Source organism: Cynocephalus volans, chromosome 5 (genome assembly GCF_027409185.1).
Source record: "Cynocephalus volans isolate mCynVol1 chromosome 5, mCynVol1.pri, whole genome shotgun sequence".
Taxonomy (NCBI): Eukaryota; Metazoa; Chordata; class Mammalia; order Dermoptera; family Cynocephalidae; genus Cynocephalus; species Cynocephalus volans.
This window is the reverse complement of record NC_084464.1, coordinates 109,803,745-109,826,143: the sequence shown is the minus strand read 5'-3', so window position 1 is coordinate 109,826,143 and position 22,399 is coordinate 109,803,745. Positions and strand designations below refer to the sequence as shown.

General features: G+C 35.7%; 2 protein-coding genes across 3 annotated transcripts in view; one reads left to right on the top strand and one right to left on the bottom strand.

The window, feature by feature from the left end:
• The window catches only part of PDSS2 (decaprenyl diphosphate synthase subunit 2), a 251,884-nt gene that overhangs the window by 149,234 nt on the left and 80,251 nt on the right, over window positions 1-22,399 (top strand). For both annotated transcript variants that reach the window (XM_063097190.1, XM_063097191.1), the window contains exon 3: window positions 4,887-5,085. In XM_063097190.1, coding sequence (XP_062953260.1) covers window positions 4,887-5,085 — 199 coding nt within the window. The remainder of the gene's footprint in view (window positions 1-4,886; window positions 5,086-22,399) is intronic.
• LOC134379123 (uncharacterized) overlaps window positions 1-22,399 on the bottom strand; it is a 245,507-nt gene that overhangs the window by 150,365 nt on the left and 72,743 nt on the right. The gene's annotated exons all lie outside the window — the stretch shown is intronic.

The window sequence follows — 22,399 nt, the reverse complement described above, 5'->3', positions numbered from 1 at the left end:
ACATTACCCTGCATTACCAGCTTTCCAAAGGGCTGCCACAAGGGGGCATTGTCCAGGTCTCAGGGAAGAATCGTAAGGAGATGTCTGTGCTCTCTAATATGTTAGCCACTAGCCACATGTGGCTATTTAAGTTAATTAAAATTAATTTATATTAAATATTCAATTTTTCAATTGTGTCAGCCACATTTCTTTTTTCTTAAAGAAATTTTAAAAGGTTCATTATAAAATATATATATACATGTAATATACATAAATTATGAAAAATATTTTTTAAATGTTTGTTGCAAAAAATTTAGACACCACAGAAAAAAGAAAAGTACCCATAGTCTGTAGCCGTGGTCTGTTGTTTTTTGCCTGGAACCCCTCCCCCTTCCTTTGGTAATGGCACCAGTTTCCCATCACGCAAAATGTCTTGCCCTTCTCTAACCCAATATGGTCATGTGACCCAAGCAAGGCCAATGAGATTCTCCTCTCTTCAGATTTAGAATCTTATTTTTTTTTTAAGGTCAATTGATAAGGAATAAATTTAACACTCAAAGATTAACATCCTTAATGCAAAAAGAACTCTTAAAAATGAGTTAGAGAAATCTAAGCAGAAATTTGGTCAATGACATGAGCAGATTAAGTCACACACCCCAAAGAAACACAGAGGGCTAATAAGAACATTCTAAGATGTTGTTTTGGGGATTGGGAGGAGGGCTGGCCCTTGGCTGCCATCTCAGGATTCTGGGTGGCTGGCTCTGTTGCTTGCCTGGTTGTCCTCTTAATTTTTTTAACAAAGGAAATGAATTAGAAATGTGAATTTTCTTTTGATGATACTATATTTGTCTGTTTCTATTGCTTATAGCCAAATACACAGAACTGGGTATTTTATAAAGAAAATGAAATTTATTGCTTACACTTTCTGAAGCTGCAAAGTCCAAAGTCCAGGGAACACATCTGGTGAGGGTCTTGTCCTTGTTGTGACTACAGCAACTCAGGATATCACTTGGCCAATATGGTGAAGCAGAGAGAGAAAGAGAGAGACTAACCTGCTCCTGCACTCTCCTTTTAAATCCCTCCAAACCATGCCTATCACCACCATTTTTAATCTATTCACTATAGCATGGTCCTATAAACTAATCACCTCTTCAAGGCCCCACCTTTTAATGACCATAATAGGATTTCCCCTCCTCTTGACAGTCACGGTGGTGGCCAAGTTTCTAATTCATAAAACTTGGGGGACACAATTCAAGCTTCAGTGAGTTTTGGGGGGATATAATTCAATCCACTAAAGATACCAAGTTGTTTGGCTCCTTTATTTAGTTGTATCTTTATGTTATTATTATACTGTAGTTGTTAAATTAGTACCATTTAGGAAGAAGATTTATTTCTTTCCATGTCTAAGGCTGTTGTCCTAGGTCAAGCCCTTTTGTTAAATCTCCTTTGGACCTTTGTAATAGCTTCCCCCCCCCCCAACCATCTCTCCACTTTCACTACTTACTGCTTCAGATTTTTCTTCATATCACCTTCAGAATATCCTTCCTAAGTTATTAAAAATATATATATTATCCTTCCTTTCTTAAAAACACTGCCTGTGTAATAAAATACAGAGTTTTAAAACTGGTATAACCTAGCTCCAGATTCCTGTTTCTCACTTATCTAGACAGACCCTATACTCTGGCCAAACTGACCTCTTCATCCTCTGTTCACATTTTCTACTCTTGCCTTCTCTAAACCTTGATTCCTGGTTTTTCTTATTCTGGAGTTCCTAATCCCTACTGTTATCTCTTCCACTTATCTCTAACTATGGAAATCCTACTTATTTTTCAAGGCCCAGCTCAAATTTAGCTTCTTCAGCAAAACTTTTAAAAATCTTTCAACTAGCACAACTGGAAGGCAGCCTAGTAAGGTAAAAATAGATTGGGTTTAGGGGTCTCTATTAGTTATCTGTTGTTGCATAACAAACCACCCCAAAACTTGGTGGCTTAAAATAATAGCCAATTAATTTCTCATAATTCTGTGGGTTGGCTGGACTGTTTCTTTGCCTGTTTCTTCTGGGTTTATTTATGTTCCTGCATTCACCTGCCATTCACCTGGAAGGTCAGCTAGGGGCTGGGCTTGTCTGGAACATTGGGCCTCTCTGCATGTTGTATTTCTTCAAGGAGGCTAGACCAGGTTTCTTAACATGTAGTCTCAGGGCAGCATTCCAAGAGAGTAAGCCCCAATGTCAAAACACTTATCAGGCCTGTTTGTTCCACATTTGCTGATGTCCCATTGGCTAAACAATTCATATGGTCAAACTCAGAGTCAATCAAGGAGACTACACATGGTGAGGATATAAGGGGGTGTGACTGATTGGTGTAACAATCTGCTACAGTCTGTCTCCTGGCTCTAGTGATTCACATTCCTTCCATATGTAAAACATACCATTTCCCAAGACCCTAAAGTCTCACTCATTTCGTGACATCAAGGTCAAAATCCATGCTTTCATGATTTGTGTGAGGTATAAATGTGGATATGGCTCCATAGGTACAACCCCTCTTGATCCAGGGACCTGGGAACTAAAAGGACAGGTTACCTCACCACATATCTAACATGCAATAGTGAGTGAGAAACAAGATAGCCACAATTTCTCTTCCATTAAAAAAAAGAGGGAGTTACTGGCCAGCTGCAAACAAAAACAAAAAGAAATAAGGAGAAATGGGAGGTACATAGCATTTATAGCAATTCTGAAATCCAGCTGGGCATCTGTTGTCAGGCCATCTACTCTAAGAGCAAGGAATGTTTCTTGATTAGGGCCCAGTTCTGTTCCCTGGAAGTGGTTCCCTAACCCACCGTTCTTTATAGCTTTTGGCTCTGCCCTCTGAGCTATCTTCTCTTTCCAGTAAGTAATGGTTCATACTTATAGCTGAGTAGCTGTCTCAGCCTGCTTCCTAGCCATAGGAATTTGGGGGTCTGAAAGATGCTGCTGCTGCTGCTGCTTTTTTCCCCCTCCATCTTAAATTGTTTCTGTTACTTTTAGCATAAACGCATACAACTCCCTTAAAAAATTTTGGGATTTCTATGAATCTGATTGGAGTTCACTCCATGCCTTAAAAGCCATATCCATAATTCTTTTTGAGACACACATCTCTACTTTGGGCTGAGAGTGAGGCTGCTGTGGGACAGTACCCTTAAAATTCATAACTGAGGGGGTCTACTAGGTGCAGTCTTCAATTTTTCAGGTCTTTACAAATGGTCTTTCATCCACACCTTTGATTTGATCTTTTTCCTAATACCATTTCTTATTTTGTGAATCTTCTCCTGGAGATACTGGAAATGTGAAACAGTTTTTCTTTCAACTTGGCAAGTCTTTGCTCCTTTGTTGTTTCTCTAAATTGTGATAGCAAACTAAATAATTCTCTATTTAGTGCATCTCTCTCTTGTGCTTTATCATGTGCAGCTAAAAGAAGTCAATTGACATTTTTAGCATTCTGCCTGGCATTCTCCTTATACAAATCTCAAAGTTTATTAGATATATTTTCTATCTTTCAAGTTACCACAGGCAACAGTTTTTTCCATTGTTTTGCTACTTTATAACATAGTGTGCCGTTTCTCAATCCTCCAATAACCATTTCCTCATTGCATTTTCAGCTTGCACTAAGAGTTTGCCATTCTTCAGCCTATGCCTCCAGCCCCCATTGTTCAGACTTAAAGCCGTTGACACATATTTTAGGCTTTTGTTGCAGCAGCACCCCACTCCTGTATATACCAGTTTCTATATCAGGTATCTATTGCTACATAGCAAACCACCCTATAATTTAGTGACTTTAAACAACCATTTTATTTCTTACCATTCTGTGGATTGACTAGTTGGTTCTTCTGCATTGGATCATGTGACTCATATGACTGCTTTAAGCTTGTCATTGCATAAGCACTTATCAGGCTTTGCTTGTTTAATGTTTGTTTATGTCCTGTTAGGCAAAGCAAGTCACATGGCTAAGCCCAGAGTTATTGTGGAGGGGACTGCACAGGAGCATGGAAAAAAAGAGGCATGATTCACATGGGGCCATTTGTAACACATTCCAACAGATTTCTAGCTCTATATTACTGTGTGCCCTTGGGAAAGTCATTTCACTGGTGTGCAACAATTTTCTCACTTATAAGACAGAGTTAATAATACTTATGATGGGGTTGTGATGAGGTTTAAATTTTTAGTAATTACTTGTTGATTTTTTTCTGATTATAAAAGTAATACTTTCTCCATTGTACAAAGTGTACAAGCTATAGAAAAGATTAAAAAAGGAAACAAGCATCTCCTGAAATCCCATCTAATACAGTACTATACTATAAGCTTCTCAAGGGTCTTCTCCTTCTTATTCGCTGCTATCGGTGTATATCTTCATACTTATTCTGAAAGGTAAGGTCCTGAAGGAAGAGACACATTTTCTTCATTTCTGTAAATCCCATAGCTTTGCATTCAGGATTAAAAGAGATAATGAATATAAAGTGTTTAGCCTAGTGTCTGGTACAGATTATATTCCCCCTTAAAGTAGAATTTGATTAGATACTACTGAGTATTCTCAGAAATCTTGAAGTTATGAGAGTGAGAAAGGTATAGTGGGAGCAGAGTATCTAAATGGAACCTTGGGGGGTGGCCCTCTGTTGGTCAGCTTCTCTCCAGGGTATCCTAGTGACTCGTGGGGTAAACAGTAAGGAGTGTGATACAGAAGGAAGGTTTCAAGATCATCTGATAGATCTCAGAATTACTCAGAGGAGAGGCCTCTATTAAAAGCTTCATTAAAGAGGAATGGTCAAAAAAAGAAAAGAATAATCTATCAAATATTTTGCTGAAAACCGAAATCTAACATTAGTGATAAAATGGTATTGTTGACACTCAGACAAATCTTACCTTTATGTTTTAGTCAAAGAAGTTTGGCGGAGATTACAGAACTTATCCATACTGCTCTCCTTGTACATCGTGGGATAGTAAATTTAAATGAATTACAATCTTCTGATGGGCCACTGAAAGACATGCAGTTTGGAAATAAAATAGCTATCCTGAGTGGAGACTTTCTTCTAGCAAATGCCTGCAATGGACTAGCTCTGCTACAGAACACCAAGGTAAAAACGGCAGGGTTTGCTTGTGCCTGGGTGGCCTTTAGGTAGCTCTTAGTAGGCTGCTGGAGCCACAGAAGTCTGTGTGCCCTTCTGCCCCAACTCGCCTCACATGGATACTCAGTAAAACTGTGATGAAGGTGATAATGGCAGTGTTAACACCAGGAAAATCTAGCAAATGCTAGGAGAGAGTTTTAAAATTAATTTCATTTTTTTCCTGCCTATTTTTCCCCACTTGGTATTATGATGTATATTGATGTGACCATTTTCCCAGTTACGAACATTTTTCATAATTTTTTAATGGCTGCATAATATTCAGTCATTTAGATATAATTTATTTAATATATTCCTCATTGTTGGACATTTAGGTTGCTTATTTTTCACTATTATAAATAGATCTGAAGTAAACGTCTTTGCACATCAATTTTTCCCAATATGTAGAAGTGGTTCAAGGGATTTAAACATTTTTAGTATTCTTGCTACATAATGCCAAGCTCTTTCTGGAAAGGTTATAGAGGTATTCCTTATATATCAGGTAGGATTAAGTTTGACTATTACAGTAGCCTAAACAAGATAGGCGTTTATTTTTTCTCTCATCTAAAAATGTCCAGAAGTAGGCAATCAAGGATTGGTATGGTGATTCTGTAGTCAGGGACCCAGGCTCCTTCTGTCTTACTGTTCTGCCATCCTGTCTTACCACTTCATGGCCCAAGACAGTTGCCATCATGTCCTCACTTCAGCCAATAGGAAGGAAGGAGGAGGAAGGGCAAAGAAGGACAGATCTCCTTCCTTTGAAGGTCAGGTGAGTGTACATCCTGGTTTGCTAAGGATAGTTTCAGTGTAAGCCAGCTATCCGGGAATCCCATCTGACTTATTCCACCTCCCATTTGTTCTGGATTTTTCATTTCTAAACAGAGAATTATTATTAATAACTACATTAGAATAAGCCAGGATGAATTGATAGATCTCTACTTTGTACTTCCAGCCTCTGCCTTAGTTTCTGCCTACTGTAGTCTGATATGATTGTGAGACCCTTTCACAGAGGAGAGAATTCTCGTTTTAAGGAGTTATTGAATCTGAAAGACAACCAGCAATAACTCATCTCTTTTCCCAACCCTTTCAGACACAGTATAGTGTAACTAACACCTGCCAATCAAGGACAGAATGCAGGGTAATTGCTGATACAACAAAGTGTATTTAGACTCAGATGTCTAAGGACAGCTAACTCCTTGCTGTATCAGGTGGTGGGAGAAATATTTGATGCTACTGCCCAGCTGATCACTTGGTATATTACCCAATTGTACCGTGGCCCATGCATGGACTGCAAGAGTCACAAAGCTACCAGGTACCAGCTGAAGTTCAGTGGGAAACAAAAGATTTGGTGTCTATAAAATATATATGGGAAATCTAGAGTGGTCGGTTCTGCTGGAGAGCAAGTAGAGAGTAAACTGAGCACACTTGCTTGTATAGTATGAATCTATAACTTTTATCGTTTGACAACACTTTGTTCTTGCAATAAACACTTGTGGCTTAAAAACTAAAAGTACATGTTTTATTTTTTAAAAACTACTGAATTTTTGTTTCTCAAGAAAGTTGATGAGAAATATGTAACTTGCACAAAATGTTTGTCAACATTTACTATCCACTGTGGAGGCCATAGTAGTTACCACTGACCACATTTAAACAAGAAGAGTCAAATCTGCTGGAATAGTGTCAGGATCTACTTCAAAAGTTACTTGTTAATTTAAAGAAACTGTGCCTGCAGATGATTTAACACATGCAACTGCAGGAAAAAAGTATATATACTGTATATACACACATTATCACTCTATTTATATATACTGTATACACACATTATCACTCTATGAAGCATAATTTTTATATAGAAAAACAACTACTCTTCTAAGTTAATTTCACTTATTTTCAACTACAAGTTTTTATGTACACATATAAAAAAAACGGAAGCAATAGTTTTTATGCTTGTTGGCAGAAGAGGAACTTTGTAAACAGCTAAACAATTCAGTTTTAGTTCAGTGTCATTAGGTACTTCAAATAATTCATTTTGGTTAGTTCTAAAAATGGTTTGGTTTTTTTTCTTTCCTCCAATTCATGGGATTAAGGTAAATCTTTTGGAAATATATCTATCAAAGATAAAGGCTTTGTGAGTGAAATTAAAAATTCAGTTTAAAAAGCTTAACGTTAAAGATAAAATTATTAGTTTATAATAATACGAGTACAGATTTTGGTGAAATATAGTGTCGTGGTGAAAACAGTGTTCTTACTACATTAAGAAACCCATGTAAGCTGGCCAGTTAGCTCAGTTCGTTAGAGTGCAGTGTTGTAACACCAAGGGTTTCAATCCCTGTAGTGGCCGGCTGCCCCCCTCCTCAAAAAAAAAAGAAAAGAAAGCAAGCTATGGAGTAGTTGGAATTGGTTATAGCACACATGCTTGTCAAACAAGGATCAACATTCTAATTGAAATAGAATCTATTGTTACATCAAAATTTACGTATATCTTTATAGTTGGAGCTTCTGAACTATACAATTTAGGGAATGTAGCTGATGTTGAGCATAAAAATATTCTTCAGCACAGCCGTATGTTCCTTCTTTTGTTCATTGTCTGTCATCAATAGATTTTAGAAATCTTTGTAAATAAATCTATGCCCAAGAATGGTATTGAACTTTGCTCTAAATGGGTCATCAAACATTTGGTGGCATTTTGTTCATAATCATTTGCACATCTTAAATCAAATATTCAACAAATGGAACACCAAATGAGACTGTTAGGGAATTACAATTAATGAAAACATATTTCCACTGAAATTTTTCCCTACTAAAGCAAGCAAGGAACTGAATAAAATAAACAGTGACAACTCAAATGATATACAAAATTAAAATGTTCAGTTCTGCAGTTGTGATTTGAAATGTTTTGCCTTTCAGAAAGAATCTTTTAGTGGTGCTCCTATTTTGAATAAATTGTAAAAACACACACACAAATGAAATGAGATTGAGAGAGCCTAGATTTTGCAGTATCTAAATCTGGCCAGACATTCGAAAAATCATAGACAATTTATTTGACAAGTATTCTTATAAAAATATTTGTCAAAGAAAAGTACTCTGAAGGAGGCAGAAAGACAGTGCCTATGAAAATATTTGGGCAGGAATATTTATCTGTTCAATATTTTAAAAATTAGAATTGAGTATGATCTCTGCTTAGCAAATTTTCTGTGAGCTTATCAGGTAACTCAGAAGCTGTAGAAAGAGCATTTTCTTAATTTAAAATATTACAATATAACAAGAAGAATCAATTGAAGGTATCAATAATTTCAAATTAACTTACCGTAAAATGCAACTGTGAAGAATATGGCTGGCAGTTTTATTTTAAAATATCATATTTTTAAAAACACATTATTCAGAAAAATGTGGGTAAGAAATGGGTTAAAGTATATGAATATGCATCAAGAATAATTATTCTACTTGTTGTTTTTTAATATGCAGATAATTAATATTAAAAAGTTCTTTTTTGTTGTTTTGTTTTTTTAGTTTCTCTTTTGTTTTAATGTACATGAATGTTTTTATTTCTTTTGAAATTTTATTTTTGAAAATAGTTTTTGAATACAACTAGTTGAGTCTACCAATATAATAAAATCAGTTCTTAGTGGATTAATACATATTTCAGAAGGTATAAAATTTTAGTTCTTTTTGCACTCCTTTTTACTCTTAAGTGTCCCAGTTTGGATGATAAATTATATAGTATGTGCACTTTAAGGCTGTTTCTCAGAAATTACACAAGATTCTGCTGCTTACATCCTATTGGCCAAAATTTAATGGGATGGCCACATCTAGCTGTAAGGATGGCTAGGAAATGTAATTTTTTTTTTTTTTTTTTTTTAAAGCAAGTTGAACAAGACATTACAATCAGAGGCAATGTGCAGACCTTAATTAGATTTTGGATTTTAATACATTATGTTTTGTTTTTTCTTAATTTTATTTTGTCAATATACAATGTGGTTGATTATTGTGGCCCATTACCGAAACCTCCCTCCCTCCTCCCTCTCCCCCCTCCCTCCCAACAATGTCCTTTCTGTTTGCTTGTCGTATCAACTTCAAGGAATTGTAGTTCTTATGTCTCCCCCCCCCCCCCGGTTTGTGTGTGTGTGTGTGTGTGTGTGTGTGTGTGTGTGTGTGTGTGAATTTATTTATTTATTTTTAGCTCCCACCAATAAGTGAGAACATGTGGTATTTCTCTTTCTGTGCCTGACTTGTTTCACTTAATATAATTCTCTCAAGGTCCATCCATGTTGTTGCAAATGGCAGTATTTCATTCGTTTTTATAGCTGAGTAGTATTCCATTGTGTAGATGTACCACATTTTCCGTATCCACTCATCTGATGATGGACATTTGGGCTGGTTCCAACTCTTGGCTATTGTAAAGAGTGCTGCGATGAACATTGGGGAACAGGTATACCTTCGACTTGATGATTTCCATTCCTCTGGGTATATTCCCAGCAGTGGGATAGCTGGGTCATATGGCAGATCTATCTGCAATTGTTTGAGGAACCTCCATACCATTTTCCATAGAGGCTGCACCATTTTGCAGTCCCACCAACAATGTATGAGAGTTCCTTTTTCTCTGCAACCTCGCCAGCATTTATTGTTCAGAGTCTTTTGGATTTTAGCCATCCTAACTGGGGTGAGATTGTATCTCAGTATAGTTTTGATTTGCATTTCCCGGATGCTGAGTGATGTTGAGCATTTTTTCATATGTCTGTTGGCCATTTGTATATCTTCCTTAGAGAAATGCCTACTTAGCTCTTTTGCCCATTTTTTAATTGGGTTGCTTGTTTTTTTCTTGTAAAGTTGTTTGAGTTCCTTGTATATTCTGGATATTAATCCTTTGTCAGATGTATATTTTGCAAATATTTTCTCCCACTCTGTTGGTTGTCTTTTAACTCTGTTAATTGTTTCTTTTGCTGTGCAGAATCTCTTTAGTTTGATATAATCCCATTTGTTTATTTTTCCTTTGGTTGCCCGTGCTTTGGGGGTCGTATTCATGAAGTCTGTGTCCAGTCCTATTTCCTGAAGTGTCTCTCCTATGTTTTCTTTAAGAAGTTTTATTGTTTCAGGGTTTATATTTAATTCTTTAATCCATTTTGAGTTGACTTTAGTGTATGGTGAAAGGTATGGGTCTAGTTTCATTCTCCTGCATATGGATATCCAGTTATCCCAGCACCATTTGCTAAAGAGGCAGTCTCTTCCCCAGTGTATAGGCTTGATGCCTTTGTCAAAGATCAAATAGCTGTAGGTGTGTGGGTTGATTTCTGGATTCTCTATTCTATTCCATTGATCAGTGTGTCTGTTTTTATGCCAGTACCATACTGTTTTGGTTATTATAGCTTTGTAGTATAGTTTAAAGTCAGGTAGTGTTATGCCTCCAGCTTTATTTTTTTTGCTCAGCGTTGCTTTGGCTATGCATGGTCTTTTGTTATTCCATATAAATGTCTGGATAGTTCTTTCCATTTCTGAGAAAAATGTCATTGGAATTTTGACGGGGATTGCATTAAATTTGTATATGACTTTGGGTAGTATGGACATTTTCACTATGTTGATTCTTCCAATCCAAGAGCAATGTAATTTTTATTGCGGGTGCTATGTACCCAGCCAGAAATCTGGAAGATACAGAGAACAGATACTGGAAAACAAGTAGCATTCTCTCCTACCTTCCCATCACATTTTTGCATTTTTGGCTAGCACATATTTTCATGAGATAGACCTGGTGATTTTCATGGAGAAAATAGTACAGTATCTTTAATATCTTGTTTATATCCATGTGGGAAAAAAAAGCTAAAGTGGGAAATGAATTGGCCATATGAAGCAGAATAATAGAGAATCTCAAATCTCCCTCCAGAGATTTACTACCATTTGTACATTCTTTCTATATTTATTCACCTCAAACTCCTCTCTCCTCTATGTGTATAACACATTTTGGTGGATCTTACTAAATTCTCTCCTTCACTGGAATTCACATGCTAACAGAAGGGTAAGTGGTTCATTGTCCCTGGGAGTCACTGACTACATAGTCCATCTTTCCTCTTCACCATACCTGCTGTGGTCTGTGATGAAGTTTGGGCCTTGCTTGGAAAAGGAAGAAGCCTCAGAAAGTGCAGGTCTGATATAGTTTCTGGGTGCCTTGAGCTGCATCTCACCAGCTCTAGCCATACACACTGGCCACTATGGATTATTCCCACATAGCTGATGGGAGGAGATGTTCCCAACCTATTGCTTCATAGTACCTAGGTCCATATTTCAGTAATTAGCCTCAGCATGGTCCCCACCTTAGAAAACAATGTTCATTGCCTTTAGACAAATTTCCGTTTGTTTCCTTTAATCATTAATTTTAACTTACTTTGAGCTATTCTGATGAAATCTTACATAAGGTTAAATTAAGATGGTGGCATTATATACAGATATAATAATGCTATAATGACACAAATAAACAATCACCTGTTTAAACCATTTCACATTATGAGAATAATATTTAATGTGTTCCTTTTTCTTAGATAGCTTGTATCAGTCACATTCTTTCAGTGTGGTTCAAGTTATGGTGAAAATGGAGGCTTTACTCTCATCAAAATCAAATCAGATTCACAGCCTGTGAAATCTACTCTTGGTGTTTTGCATTCAGAAGCATCACTATAAATGTTCCAGAGTCTAAGACCTCCACCATCTGCTCCATTAGGCACTGCATTTCAGTAGCGCTACTTGATTTACAAAAAGGAGGGAGGAAAAAAAAAAAACTTAGCAAATCCAAGCAATCATTCAGCCTGAAGCTTCTCCTTGAAATAAGAATGGTCAGGCATTTCCTTCCCCTTTGGTGAGCCCAATACCTTCGTGGTCTGTGCACAGGCTTGCACCTTTAGATTTGCATTTTATCAACCTTTCTTTATTGAGAATTTTTTTCCTTTTTAGGCCATGATATGGTTTTTTTTCTGAGTGTGATAGCTGTATGTTGAATTGAAAACTTTATTCTTTGTAGCCCTCCTGTTCATCTAAAACATGGATCTATTGCACCTTGTTCTTCAAAGGGTCATTGAAGGTTCTACAAGGTCAACTTCAAAAGATGCTTCACCAGCTCACTTTTTGTGAAAGACCTTGAGTGCCATGTCCAGGGGTCCGTGATTGATCTTCTACAAATCTAGGTTTTTAGTAGCCCTCTTTTAATCACTATAGATGATTTCTAAATCATGTGAACAGTATTTTAAACTGAGGTGATTGTTAAGGGATAACTAAAGTGATTAAAAGTCAAGAATTCTCTTTGATAAAGCAAATCTCCCATATTCAGAACCAGTTCCTTTAAATTAAATACTTGGCAATATTTTCAGAAGAATAGTTTTTTAAGGAAACTGAAGTTATATCTTAGAAGAGGACTTATTTTATTAAACGAGTGATTAAGTATAATACTAATAGGAGTTTTTTTGGAAAGAGGAGGTGGCAAAAAATATTTCTTTGGGGCAACATTAAGTTGTCTTATCTCTACATATGTTGAGTGTCTTGGTAAAGTTAGATTCTATTTAATAATGTTTTGGTTTTCTTTTATAAGAAAGAACATTTGTCAGCAGTATAAGCAGCAATGAGGGAGCAGACAGACCTTAATACAGAATTTCTGTTTATAATGTCTCTGTTTTCATAGTGACAGCTTGCTTTTTCTTTGAGGATGTGTATTTAACTTGGTAATTAAGGTTGGCAAATTTGTAACAACTTTAATTTTTTATGACTTATTCATCCTATCAATTTCCCTTAAATTGATTAAGTATAATACTAACTTTCTTGTGCTCCTGAATTCTTATCTGAATTTCTATGTGTTGTGTTTATCTCTGTACTTCTCCTGGGGCAGACCATTAGATGAAGGATTGTACAGTCAGATGAAATTCAGAGCTGTTTTATAATTGCCATGGGTAAAATTAGCAAAGTCAATTATTCTCCCTTTGGCTTTTCCCTGAAGATATTAGGGGTCCTCAAGATAACTGCCTTAGGTAACACTTAGATTTTTAAATATCTCCAAATATAGAAATTGGTATATTAATCCTCTGATAATTGTCTTCTTACTTTTATAGCTATAGTCACATAAGTGCAATTAATAAGATTTTGAATTCAAGAGTGAGTTTAAAAATTAATGCTTGGGTTTTCATTCATTTTCAATTATGGAACATAAGGAACATAAGGGCAACTTTTTGCTTTAGTACTTCACTGTATAAAGACCTAGACTAAGAGATCTCAGAATGCTTCTTTTTAAGCAATAAATTCCCTGACTCCCTTGAGATAAGTTGCTGTATATTGTGTTCATGTAGAACATCACTGAATGCTATAATGGTTGTGGTCATACCAGAATCTAAAATTTTTGTGTTGAACATCAAGATATCAATGAGACATGCTAAATAATAGGGGGAGAAGTCATGAAATAGAAAAGCTCCGTAATTTAGAATTCTAGCTGGCCATTACAAGTTTTCTCTGGTTCCTGTATTTATTTAGACTGGATTTGTATTTTAGGATTAAGCCACAGTACAAATAAGACTGTGTGGATTACTACTTGTCATCTTGTTTTGAAAACAGTCTTTTATTTTACATGTATATTGATAAATCTAGGATTTAATGAACTGAATTCACCATATTATTATTTTTTTAATCTCTGCAGTCATTTTCATTTAATGGACCTATCGCTGTACATCAGATGAGAGACTTGAATCTGCCTGAGTCTTGTCTAAACACCCAAGAGTATTGTCATGATGTCCTCCTGAGGGCTGTTCTATTAAGCATTAGTGATTTGTATTTCTAAATAACCAGTGGCACAGATGTACTCCTTAGATAGCTGATGTATTTCCTTATGTTAAGTTTGTTTTCCTAAAGGCATAAATATGTTATTTACAAGGAAGAATTTTGTTTATATAAATATGCTCAGTTTATGCATATAAATCTCCTTTTACACTGTCTATATATTGTAATAAAGAGGCTGGTATTATTTATTTGATGTTTGTCTTACATGTTATATTAATTTTACTTCCAAATTCATGTTGCAAATCAAACCTAAAAACATGCTATTTCATATGAACTTTATTTTTCCCTGTCATATTTATTTTAAATATGCATTATTATGACATGTGTGTTTGTAGTTTTGCCAGCACTATTTTACATGTGGAAATTATTGAATTAATATCTTTTAGGCTCTTTAGTGTGATACCCAAGATTAATGTCCTTTACTGCATATAACCCACTCAAGTGTAGATTTCCATATCTAGAGTAAATGAATACAGAAGGTAAGTGGGGTATCAGATATTGTAACAATAAAGGAGTCTGTCTCCATGTCAGTTAAATAGGAAAGGCAAAATGTGCTCATAAATTTACTTTCCCAAAACAAACTAATTTCTCCAGTTTTTTTCTTATTGTTTGCTAATATAGTCACATATTAAACAGAGACTATATTCCATTTTTTCAGACTGCTTCCTTGTTCTGGTCAAGTTTGGTATACCCGTGTTAGTAAAAAGGAAAATTATATATTGTAGAAGATATTTTCAAGTGAAAAAAAAGAAAAATTATGTAATTAGAAAAGAAATGGGCATGAGAAAGAACCAGTGTCTCTATCCTCATTCTCTTATAAAAACAAAGTTCCCTTTTAATTTTCAACATTTAAGGATAATTTAATAAATTTTTCCTATTTAGTTTTGTTTTCTCATTTTGTTTAGTTGCAGGTATTGTAAGAGTATGGTTATCTTCTATTCCATTTTTAATGACAAGTACTGTATACAGTATTTCTAACATTATGAGCTAACCAATCTTCTGTGGGCTGCCTTTTTATAACCTTGCTTTGTTGCCACAATTTATAAATTTTCTTTGTTGGCAAAAGGTGGTATGATCTCCAAACAACTGACTTATTGATGAAATTTCAAAAGGAAATGTATTTGTAATCTGGTGCTTGCTATATTAGACTAACACTGAATTTGAACACCATACACAAAAGAAATTCTAAGAGTACCCAGAAGGATCCATGCAACTACTTTTCATTAATAGCCACATATAGCTCAGTTGTGTTGATAGAATTTTGGTTTTAGCATTTCCATTATTTTCTTAAATCCTTAGAGTTGTAAATACTCAAGGACAAAATTCACTCCAAGCCAAAGTTGGCTTATAGGGCCTTAGCCCAGGAGCAAATTTTATTTATTTAGCAATAGTGATTGGGGAAAGTCCTTTTCTGGCAGCTAATGACCTACTAGAGGACTAGTGTGCCCAAGGCAAAGCTGAAGGCCATTAGCCAAGCAAGTCATTAACTCTCACATGCCTGACCCTGAGGTCATTTCTGATATTGTAAACTGTGAAAACATTAAAGTGGGTTTGTTGGAAAGTATGGCTGTACCTAGGAAGTTTCTTTTTAAGCATTTTGGAAAGTGTAATAAATTGTTTGTTGTCATTCTTATGGATTAATTGTCTTCATCTGTGGCATTTTTACTATGCATAGTAAGTCAGTTGGAAATCAGAAAACACCAAAACTGCACTGTATGTCCAATCTTTGGTTTTTAAAGGACAGGCACCCTATTTAGAATATCAGATTTCATTACTAATAGCAGTTTCAGCTACACTCTTGTGGATCACTTATATTTCATGTGTTGAGCTATCTAGCACTTCCTTGTATTTATTTTGTTTTCCTAGACATGACATATAAAGCTGCAAAGAGAAGTAGAAAGAACTCAGAAGTAAAAGTCTGTGGACCTAGACTTAGTTCCTAGCCTTGCCTTTTTTTCTTTTTCTTTTTTCCCCCCACTTAGCTATTTAACATTGAACTCCTCATTTTACCTCTCAGAATTCCAGGTTCAGGTCTTTCATCTTTTTTACCCATTTTTTATCATTGAAATTAGAAACTTCATAGCATAGACAATTTAATCTTTATTAAAATTACTAGCAAATATTTTTAAAATAATAATAAATTATATTTTTGAGTGCTTACTATATGGTAGGCACTGTTTTAAGTGTTTTATGTGTATTAACCCATTTAATGTATCCTGAGGCACAGGAAAAAGGGTAATTCCCTTGAGGTAATGCTACTAATAAGTGGTAGAGCTGCTGTCTAAATCCAGGCAATCTGGCTCCAAAATCATCATGCTTAACTAAAGTAGAAAACTAACAAACCAACAAAGAACCATGATACATTTTGCCAGCAATTTTGCAGTTACTGTTTCTGGAATTTATAATACCTTAAACAACTGTCACCAAGGTCAAGGGTTCAGAGCCCCGTACCAGCCAGCTGCCAAAAAAAACAAAAACAAAAACAAAATCTATCAGTTTCTAAATATTGGAATAAATATTTCAATACAAATACCGATAGGGGCTTTATGAAACATTTTAGAGAGTAACTAATAAGCAAAAGCAACTTGTTTTTTTAGTTTCCTCATCTATAAAGTAAAGGCATCATCCTACCCATCTTTTAGATCTTAGCCATATCAGTTCCAATATTCTACAATTCTGAGAGTTATAAGAAAGAATCTAAACTTGCAGTGAATAACCAGATCCTAAAAATGGCATGACATATGAAGAAAAACAATGTAATCAAGAAAAATTGTTAATAAAATCAGGGATGTAATACAGAACCCAAAATCTTTTATAAATAGCAGAGATTTGCACATTTATCTGCATATTTCAGCAATCTAAAATAATACTCCAAATTAGTAAAGTTGGATTTATGGCAGATTTGTGTTGAGGAAACTTATATTGCTTCATTTGTTCAAGTACTTTAAAAGCCATAAGGTAATATGCAAATATAAATTTCTGAGAATAGGGATTGAGCAAAGTGATAATTGTTCAAATTTATTTTGAAATAATTATTATTTATACAGCTAATTCACATGTTAGAACAGCATTGGTAATCCAACAAAACTTTTTATGTGCATTGTGCTAAGCATTGGAGATACCAATTTATAAGCCAATTGCATATCTTTATAGATTGGAGAATTTCTAAGGGATATCCATTACCTGATCCAAGGGTACAAAATGCAGCCAGTCCCAACTTTCTACTACCTGATTTTTTTAAGGAGGAAAAAAAAGGATTACCTAATTTTCTAGAACACAGTACCAGTAGGCCAGTTATTTTTAGAATTCCACTGAATCATGGATTTTGAAGAGTTGCAAAGGTACTTGGAAGAACTACAATTGTGGTTTAGCTAGGATGCATGGATTTTAATGCACATTGAGTCATGTTTTTATTTCTGTGCCTGCCTATAGGGTGCAAACCTTAGGATGCCTCAGAATTATAAACATCTGCCTTTTAGTATGGCCTAATTTGAAGAGCAACTAATTGAGGTGAAAAGTGAACTGTGTCACTATGCAAAAAACACGGAAGCCCTGGAATTTACAAGTAATATTTGTGAGTCCTAGGAAATTACTGAAATTTTTAGCTCTTTGGCCAAAGGTGGTCTAAGGCAATTTGTTTTCTTGAATCTACTAGGATCAAAGCTGAGAGTCAACATCAGTGATATAAACCTACAAAATTGAAATGCACCCTAACAGAATATACCCTTATGATACCCAAGAATGATTCTTTTTTATCCTGCCACCTGCCTCTCTGTTTACCTTCAGTTAATTTACATGTTTTTGATATGAAGAGATAAAAAAAATTAATACCTTTAAAAATATATTTCGGAATAACAATGTTTAAACTGCTTGTCAAAATTTTGGGGGACCTCATGTGCAATTCAGATGACTAAGCAAGGTAGGAGTTATATGTGACATATATCAGCATCATGTAGGATAATGTTTCAAACCACAGATCATATCCTGTTCATTGGTGAGTGGTGAAATCAATTTAGGGATTCACTATGAACACTCTTTAAGAATGGAATGCAACAGAAAACGGAGGCATAATGAAACTTTGTTTTATGAAACTTTTAATTTATTTTTGTATATATGCATGTGTATATGTACTGTGTGATGATGTAAAGTATAGATTTTACTGCAGTTTGCAATTTAAAAATTTTGAAAGCCACTAATATAAGGAAGTGGTCTAACCAGTAGCAACTTTTCAGTTCAGTTGACCTTACTGAGAGGGCACCCCATTGAAGAAGCAATGAAAGCAAAATGGTGGTTATCAGCCACATTGAAAAGAATGGACAGATCACTGATATGGCAGGCATAATTCTCTGAAAGTTCAGTGACAGCAACATGTAACAGTGCCCCTGAGTAAAGAACACATTGAGAGTGGAACATCCTGAGTACAACAGACTTCATATTCAGAAATTCCCATATTGGGGAAGATGGAAAATAAAGAAACTAACTGATGTATGATAATATCAGAATTTGTTTGTTTCTTGAAGAAGAATTTAATTCTCAGCAACTATTTATAGTTTTTGTAGTAATGCAAAATACTTGACACAACCAACTTTGTAAAAAACCTACTGGAAGGGCTAGCTGGTTAGCTCAATTGGTTAAAGCATGGTGCTGATAACACCAAGGTCCAGGATTTTATCCCCATACCAGCCAGCCACAAAAAAAAAGATAATCAAAACTACTGGAAAGCATCTCTTTCTCCTTTATTTCTTATGAAAATTTTCATCTTAAGTATTTTATATTATCTGCCACTTTTTCAGGAACCTAATTATTGTTTAAATCAATGAGTGATTACTGTATTTGGCATTTGTCAGTGACAAACAGTAGGCCAAGAATCATGTACCTTCATTCAAAAAGTGAACTCAGCCAAAGGCAGCTTCCTCCACCTGGTAGCAGGCAAGAAGCAGAGCATGCCCAGGGTCCTAGGCAGGAGCTGAGAGCATCATCCCCCCACTCAGAAGCAGGCCAGGAGCATGCCAAAAACACCACTTCCACATAGCCCACCACAGCCATGGCTGCCACACAAGCAGCTTGACATTACAGCAGTAACTACAGCCACCATGCAGGTGGCTTGCCAGACACTCGACTGCATTGACACAAGGAGAGTAACCAGTGGAGACCGGAAGGAGAGGATGTCTCTCCTCAAAGCCCATTCCAGAGTAATAGAAGAAGCAACTGCTCTACAAGATGACCAGACATCAGCGTAGAAATATAAAACCCAAGAAAATATGACACCACCAAAAGAAAACAGTCATTCTCAAATACCAGACCCCCTATAGTCCAGGAAAACCTTGAAATGATGGAAAAGGAACTCTGAGCAACAATCTTAAGGAACTTACTGAGATATGAGAAGACTTAGTTAGACAACATAATGAAATGAGAAAAAAAATTCAGGATACAAAGGAGGAAATTTACAAAGAGATCAATACCTTAAGAAAGAATCTATCAGATTAACAGCATACTACTCAACAGAAACTCTACAGGCCAGAAGAAAATGTGATGATATAATCAAAATACTAAATGAAAAAGACTGTCAGCCAAGAATACTGTAGCCAGCAAGGCTGTCCTTTGGAAATGAGGGAGCAATACTGTATTTTCCAGACATACAAAAACTGTGGGAATTCACTACCACACAACCAGCCCTGCAAGAAATCCTCAAAGGAGTCCTGCATCAGGAATCTGAAAAACAAGTCACTCATCTTACTAGCTATAGTTTTGTTCAAACTTTGTATTTTTTCATAATTTAGTCTTAGTAGGTGATATGTTCTAGGAATTTATTCATTTCATCTAGATGATTTAATTTGTTGACCAACAAAACAACAAAAATGAACTTGACTTTTCTGAATTATTTTTTTATTGTTACTAAAAGAAATCCATGTTTTTGGCTAGTTAACTAATTAACTATACCTCACAATTTTTACAAATAAAAAAATGTATACAGCTGCACATTTAGGTATTTCTGATCATGGTACTTATTGTTGATAAAACACAGATATTTCTTACCTGGGTAAGCAAACTGAGGCCTAAAGAAGTGATTTGGTTGGCCTGAGGTCATGCAGCTCATCTGCATATTAATTTTCCAAGTGATCAAAGACAAATTAATGGCCTTTATCTTTATAAGGTCATTTATCCGGAACGTGTCCTTTAAAAAGAACGGCTACACTAAAAATGCTGTAAAAAATGTAAAATGTAATAAACTTGTTTATTAGCATTTTTTAAGACATAGTCCCATAGTGGTATTTGAACCACAAACATCTATACATCTATACATACATTAACTGAATAAAAGAATTATGATTTAGAAATTTTTTTGGTAGTGCCTTATAAGTGTATCAGTGGCCTAATGAGACTAGTCTCCTTAGTACAGTGCCAGGCAACATATTAGGCTATCAGCAAATTCCATAGTTTATGGAGTGAATGTACTAGCAATTTAAAATTAAATCTCAACACTTCATATCCAAGCCATTTTCCTGAACTTGTGGCCTATTTCTTTCAAATTGTATCAGATGCTATTTTATACTTTTGTTTAGTTTACTGAGTTTTCCTGAAACCTTTCTGACAAATGTTACCAGTAGTTTATACACCAATGTATCAGCTGTTCTAAATTAAAAATTAAGGTTATCAATTTGCTCAGTTTCTGCTGCACCTGTCCTATTGGTCATTTCTCTCTCTGCTCTCCTGCCTTAGCCAGAAAGAACTTCCAGCTCAGTAGAACAGATTGTCATCCCTCCCACAAATAAGCAAGATGCTACACATTTGGCAGCATTGAAAAGGCTCCCTTCAAAAAGCTGTTAGAAGCTTCCTCCAGCCCTCCTGTGAGTTAGTGGTGTGTTTGTTGAAACAGACCTTTCATCATTGTCTTCATTAAACCTGGTTCTTGTCTGATAGGAAGGAGTGGAGAGAACCATTCTTTTGGAGATTGCAGCGATAGCTTTATCAAAGCACTCATTTATATTAATCAGCATGCAGAGTAGGGCTCATCTGGGTTGTTGGTGCCCAGGTGGTGGGTGAGTAGATTTACTCCTTATTTGGCCACTGCTACTGCTCCCCATGTTCTTCAGAGGTCACTTCTCCACTGAGGCTGCCAGCCTGGAAGCTCTAGGGGAGCACTGGGGACTCAATCCACCTGGAATGAGACGGTTTGCTTAAACCCGGTTTGTAAATGATAAAGTGCTTTTACAAATGTTACATGTTCTTATCGGTCTCTGTGGGAGGGTGCCACTCCTTAGCCAGTCCCTCTCTACCTTACTTTGGTAATGTAAATCTTTCCATCCTCACATGCCTCTCAAATACTTTGTGCTTCATTTGTTTGAAGAACAGGAGTGACTCTAACTACTGTGGTTACCATTAGCAGCCTATTCAGCATCCTCTATCTATAAAAGTATTTTCCTGTAAGATATTTTCACTGGTAATATAGTTTTGCAGCTTAAAAAGAAATCTTGAACTTGACAATATCCCTTCAAATGCCAAAGCTCTTTGAAAAGGACATATTTATGCTAAATCCATCTTTACTTCTCCCAAGATGTGTTTGAAAACTCATTCTTCCCCAAGGGATTTACCTTTGCTACTGCTGCATGCATTGCTGTTCATTCCTGGGGGTGGAGGAAGGAGTGCAGTAAATTTGTGGGTAATTAATGCCATCACCACCACAAATGCCTTGGCACATACACACACAACTGTTTCCTTTGCTAGCAGCTGCTAAGAGTAGTAAAGGCTGAGGGGCTGTGTTCATTTGCTTCTAAATAGAATGATGGATCACACATGTTGTCATTCCACATTACAATAAAAACCACCATTAAAACGACCTTTCAAGGGCAAATTTTTGAAAGATTATTATAAATCTCTAATGGCCTCCACAGTTTTTATATACCAAGCAAATTAGGTTACACAGCAACCTTTTTATAGTGAATTAAAATACAACTGTACTACCTTATTACATCAGCTCAGCTTGTGCTGACTTGGGCTTTAATTGAGCCACGTTAGTTTATAGTTACTGTTTTTTCTAAAGATTTAGTTGTATTTTACTTTTTATTTAGGATAGACACTGCTTTACTCAAATCAAAGTGGTCTGGTGTACTAGTTAAACATCTACAACTCTGTTGGGTCTATTCCATCTGTCAAATGCTGACGGTACTGAATCACATTTATTGAGAAAGGCACAAGTTGTCAACACAGCGTGCTTACCACCATTTACTGATCTTATGTGTGCTAGTCCAGGGACTATTGACTGATATATTCCATAAATCAACTGGTGGACACAGCTTAGTGTGAGGCTTCTCCGAGGCTAAAAACAGGATGCTTCCCCCCCTCCCTTCTCAAGGAAACAGGTTTATTGTTTTATCTGATTATCAAAGTAGTACAATAAAAAGAGGGAGAAAATTAATACATTGTATATTTAAACAATTGTAAATTTAGAAATTGTAAATTTTAGCAATTATAAATTTAGCAATTCAGA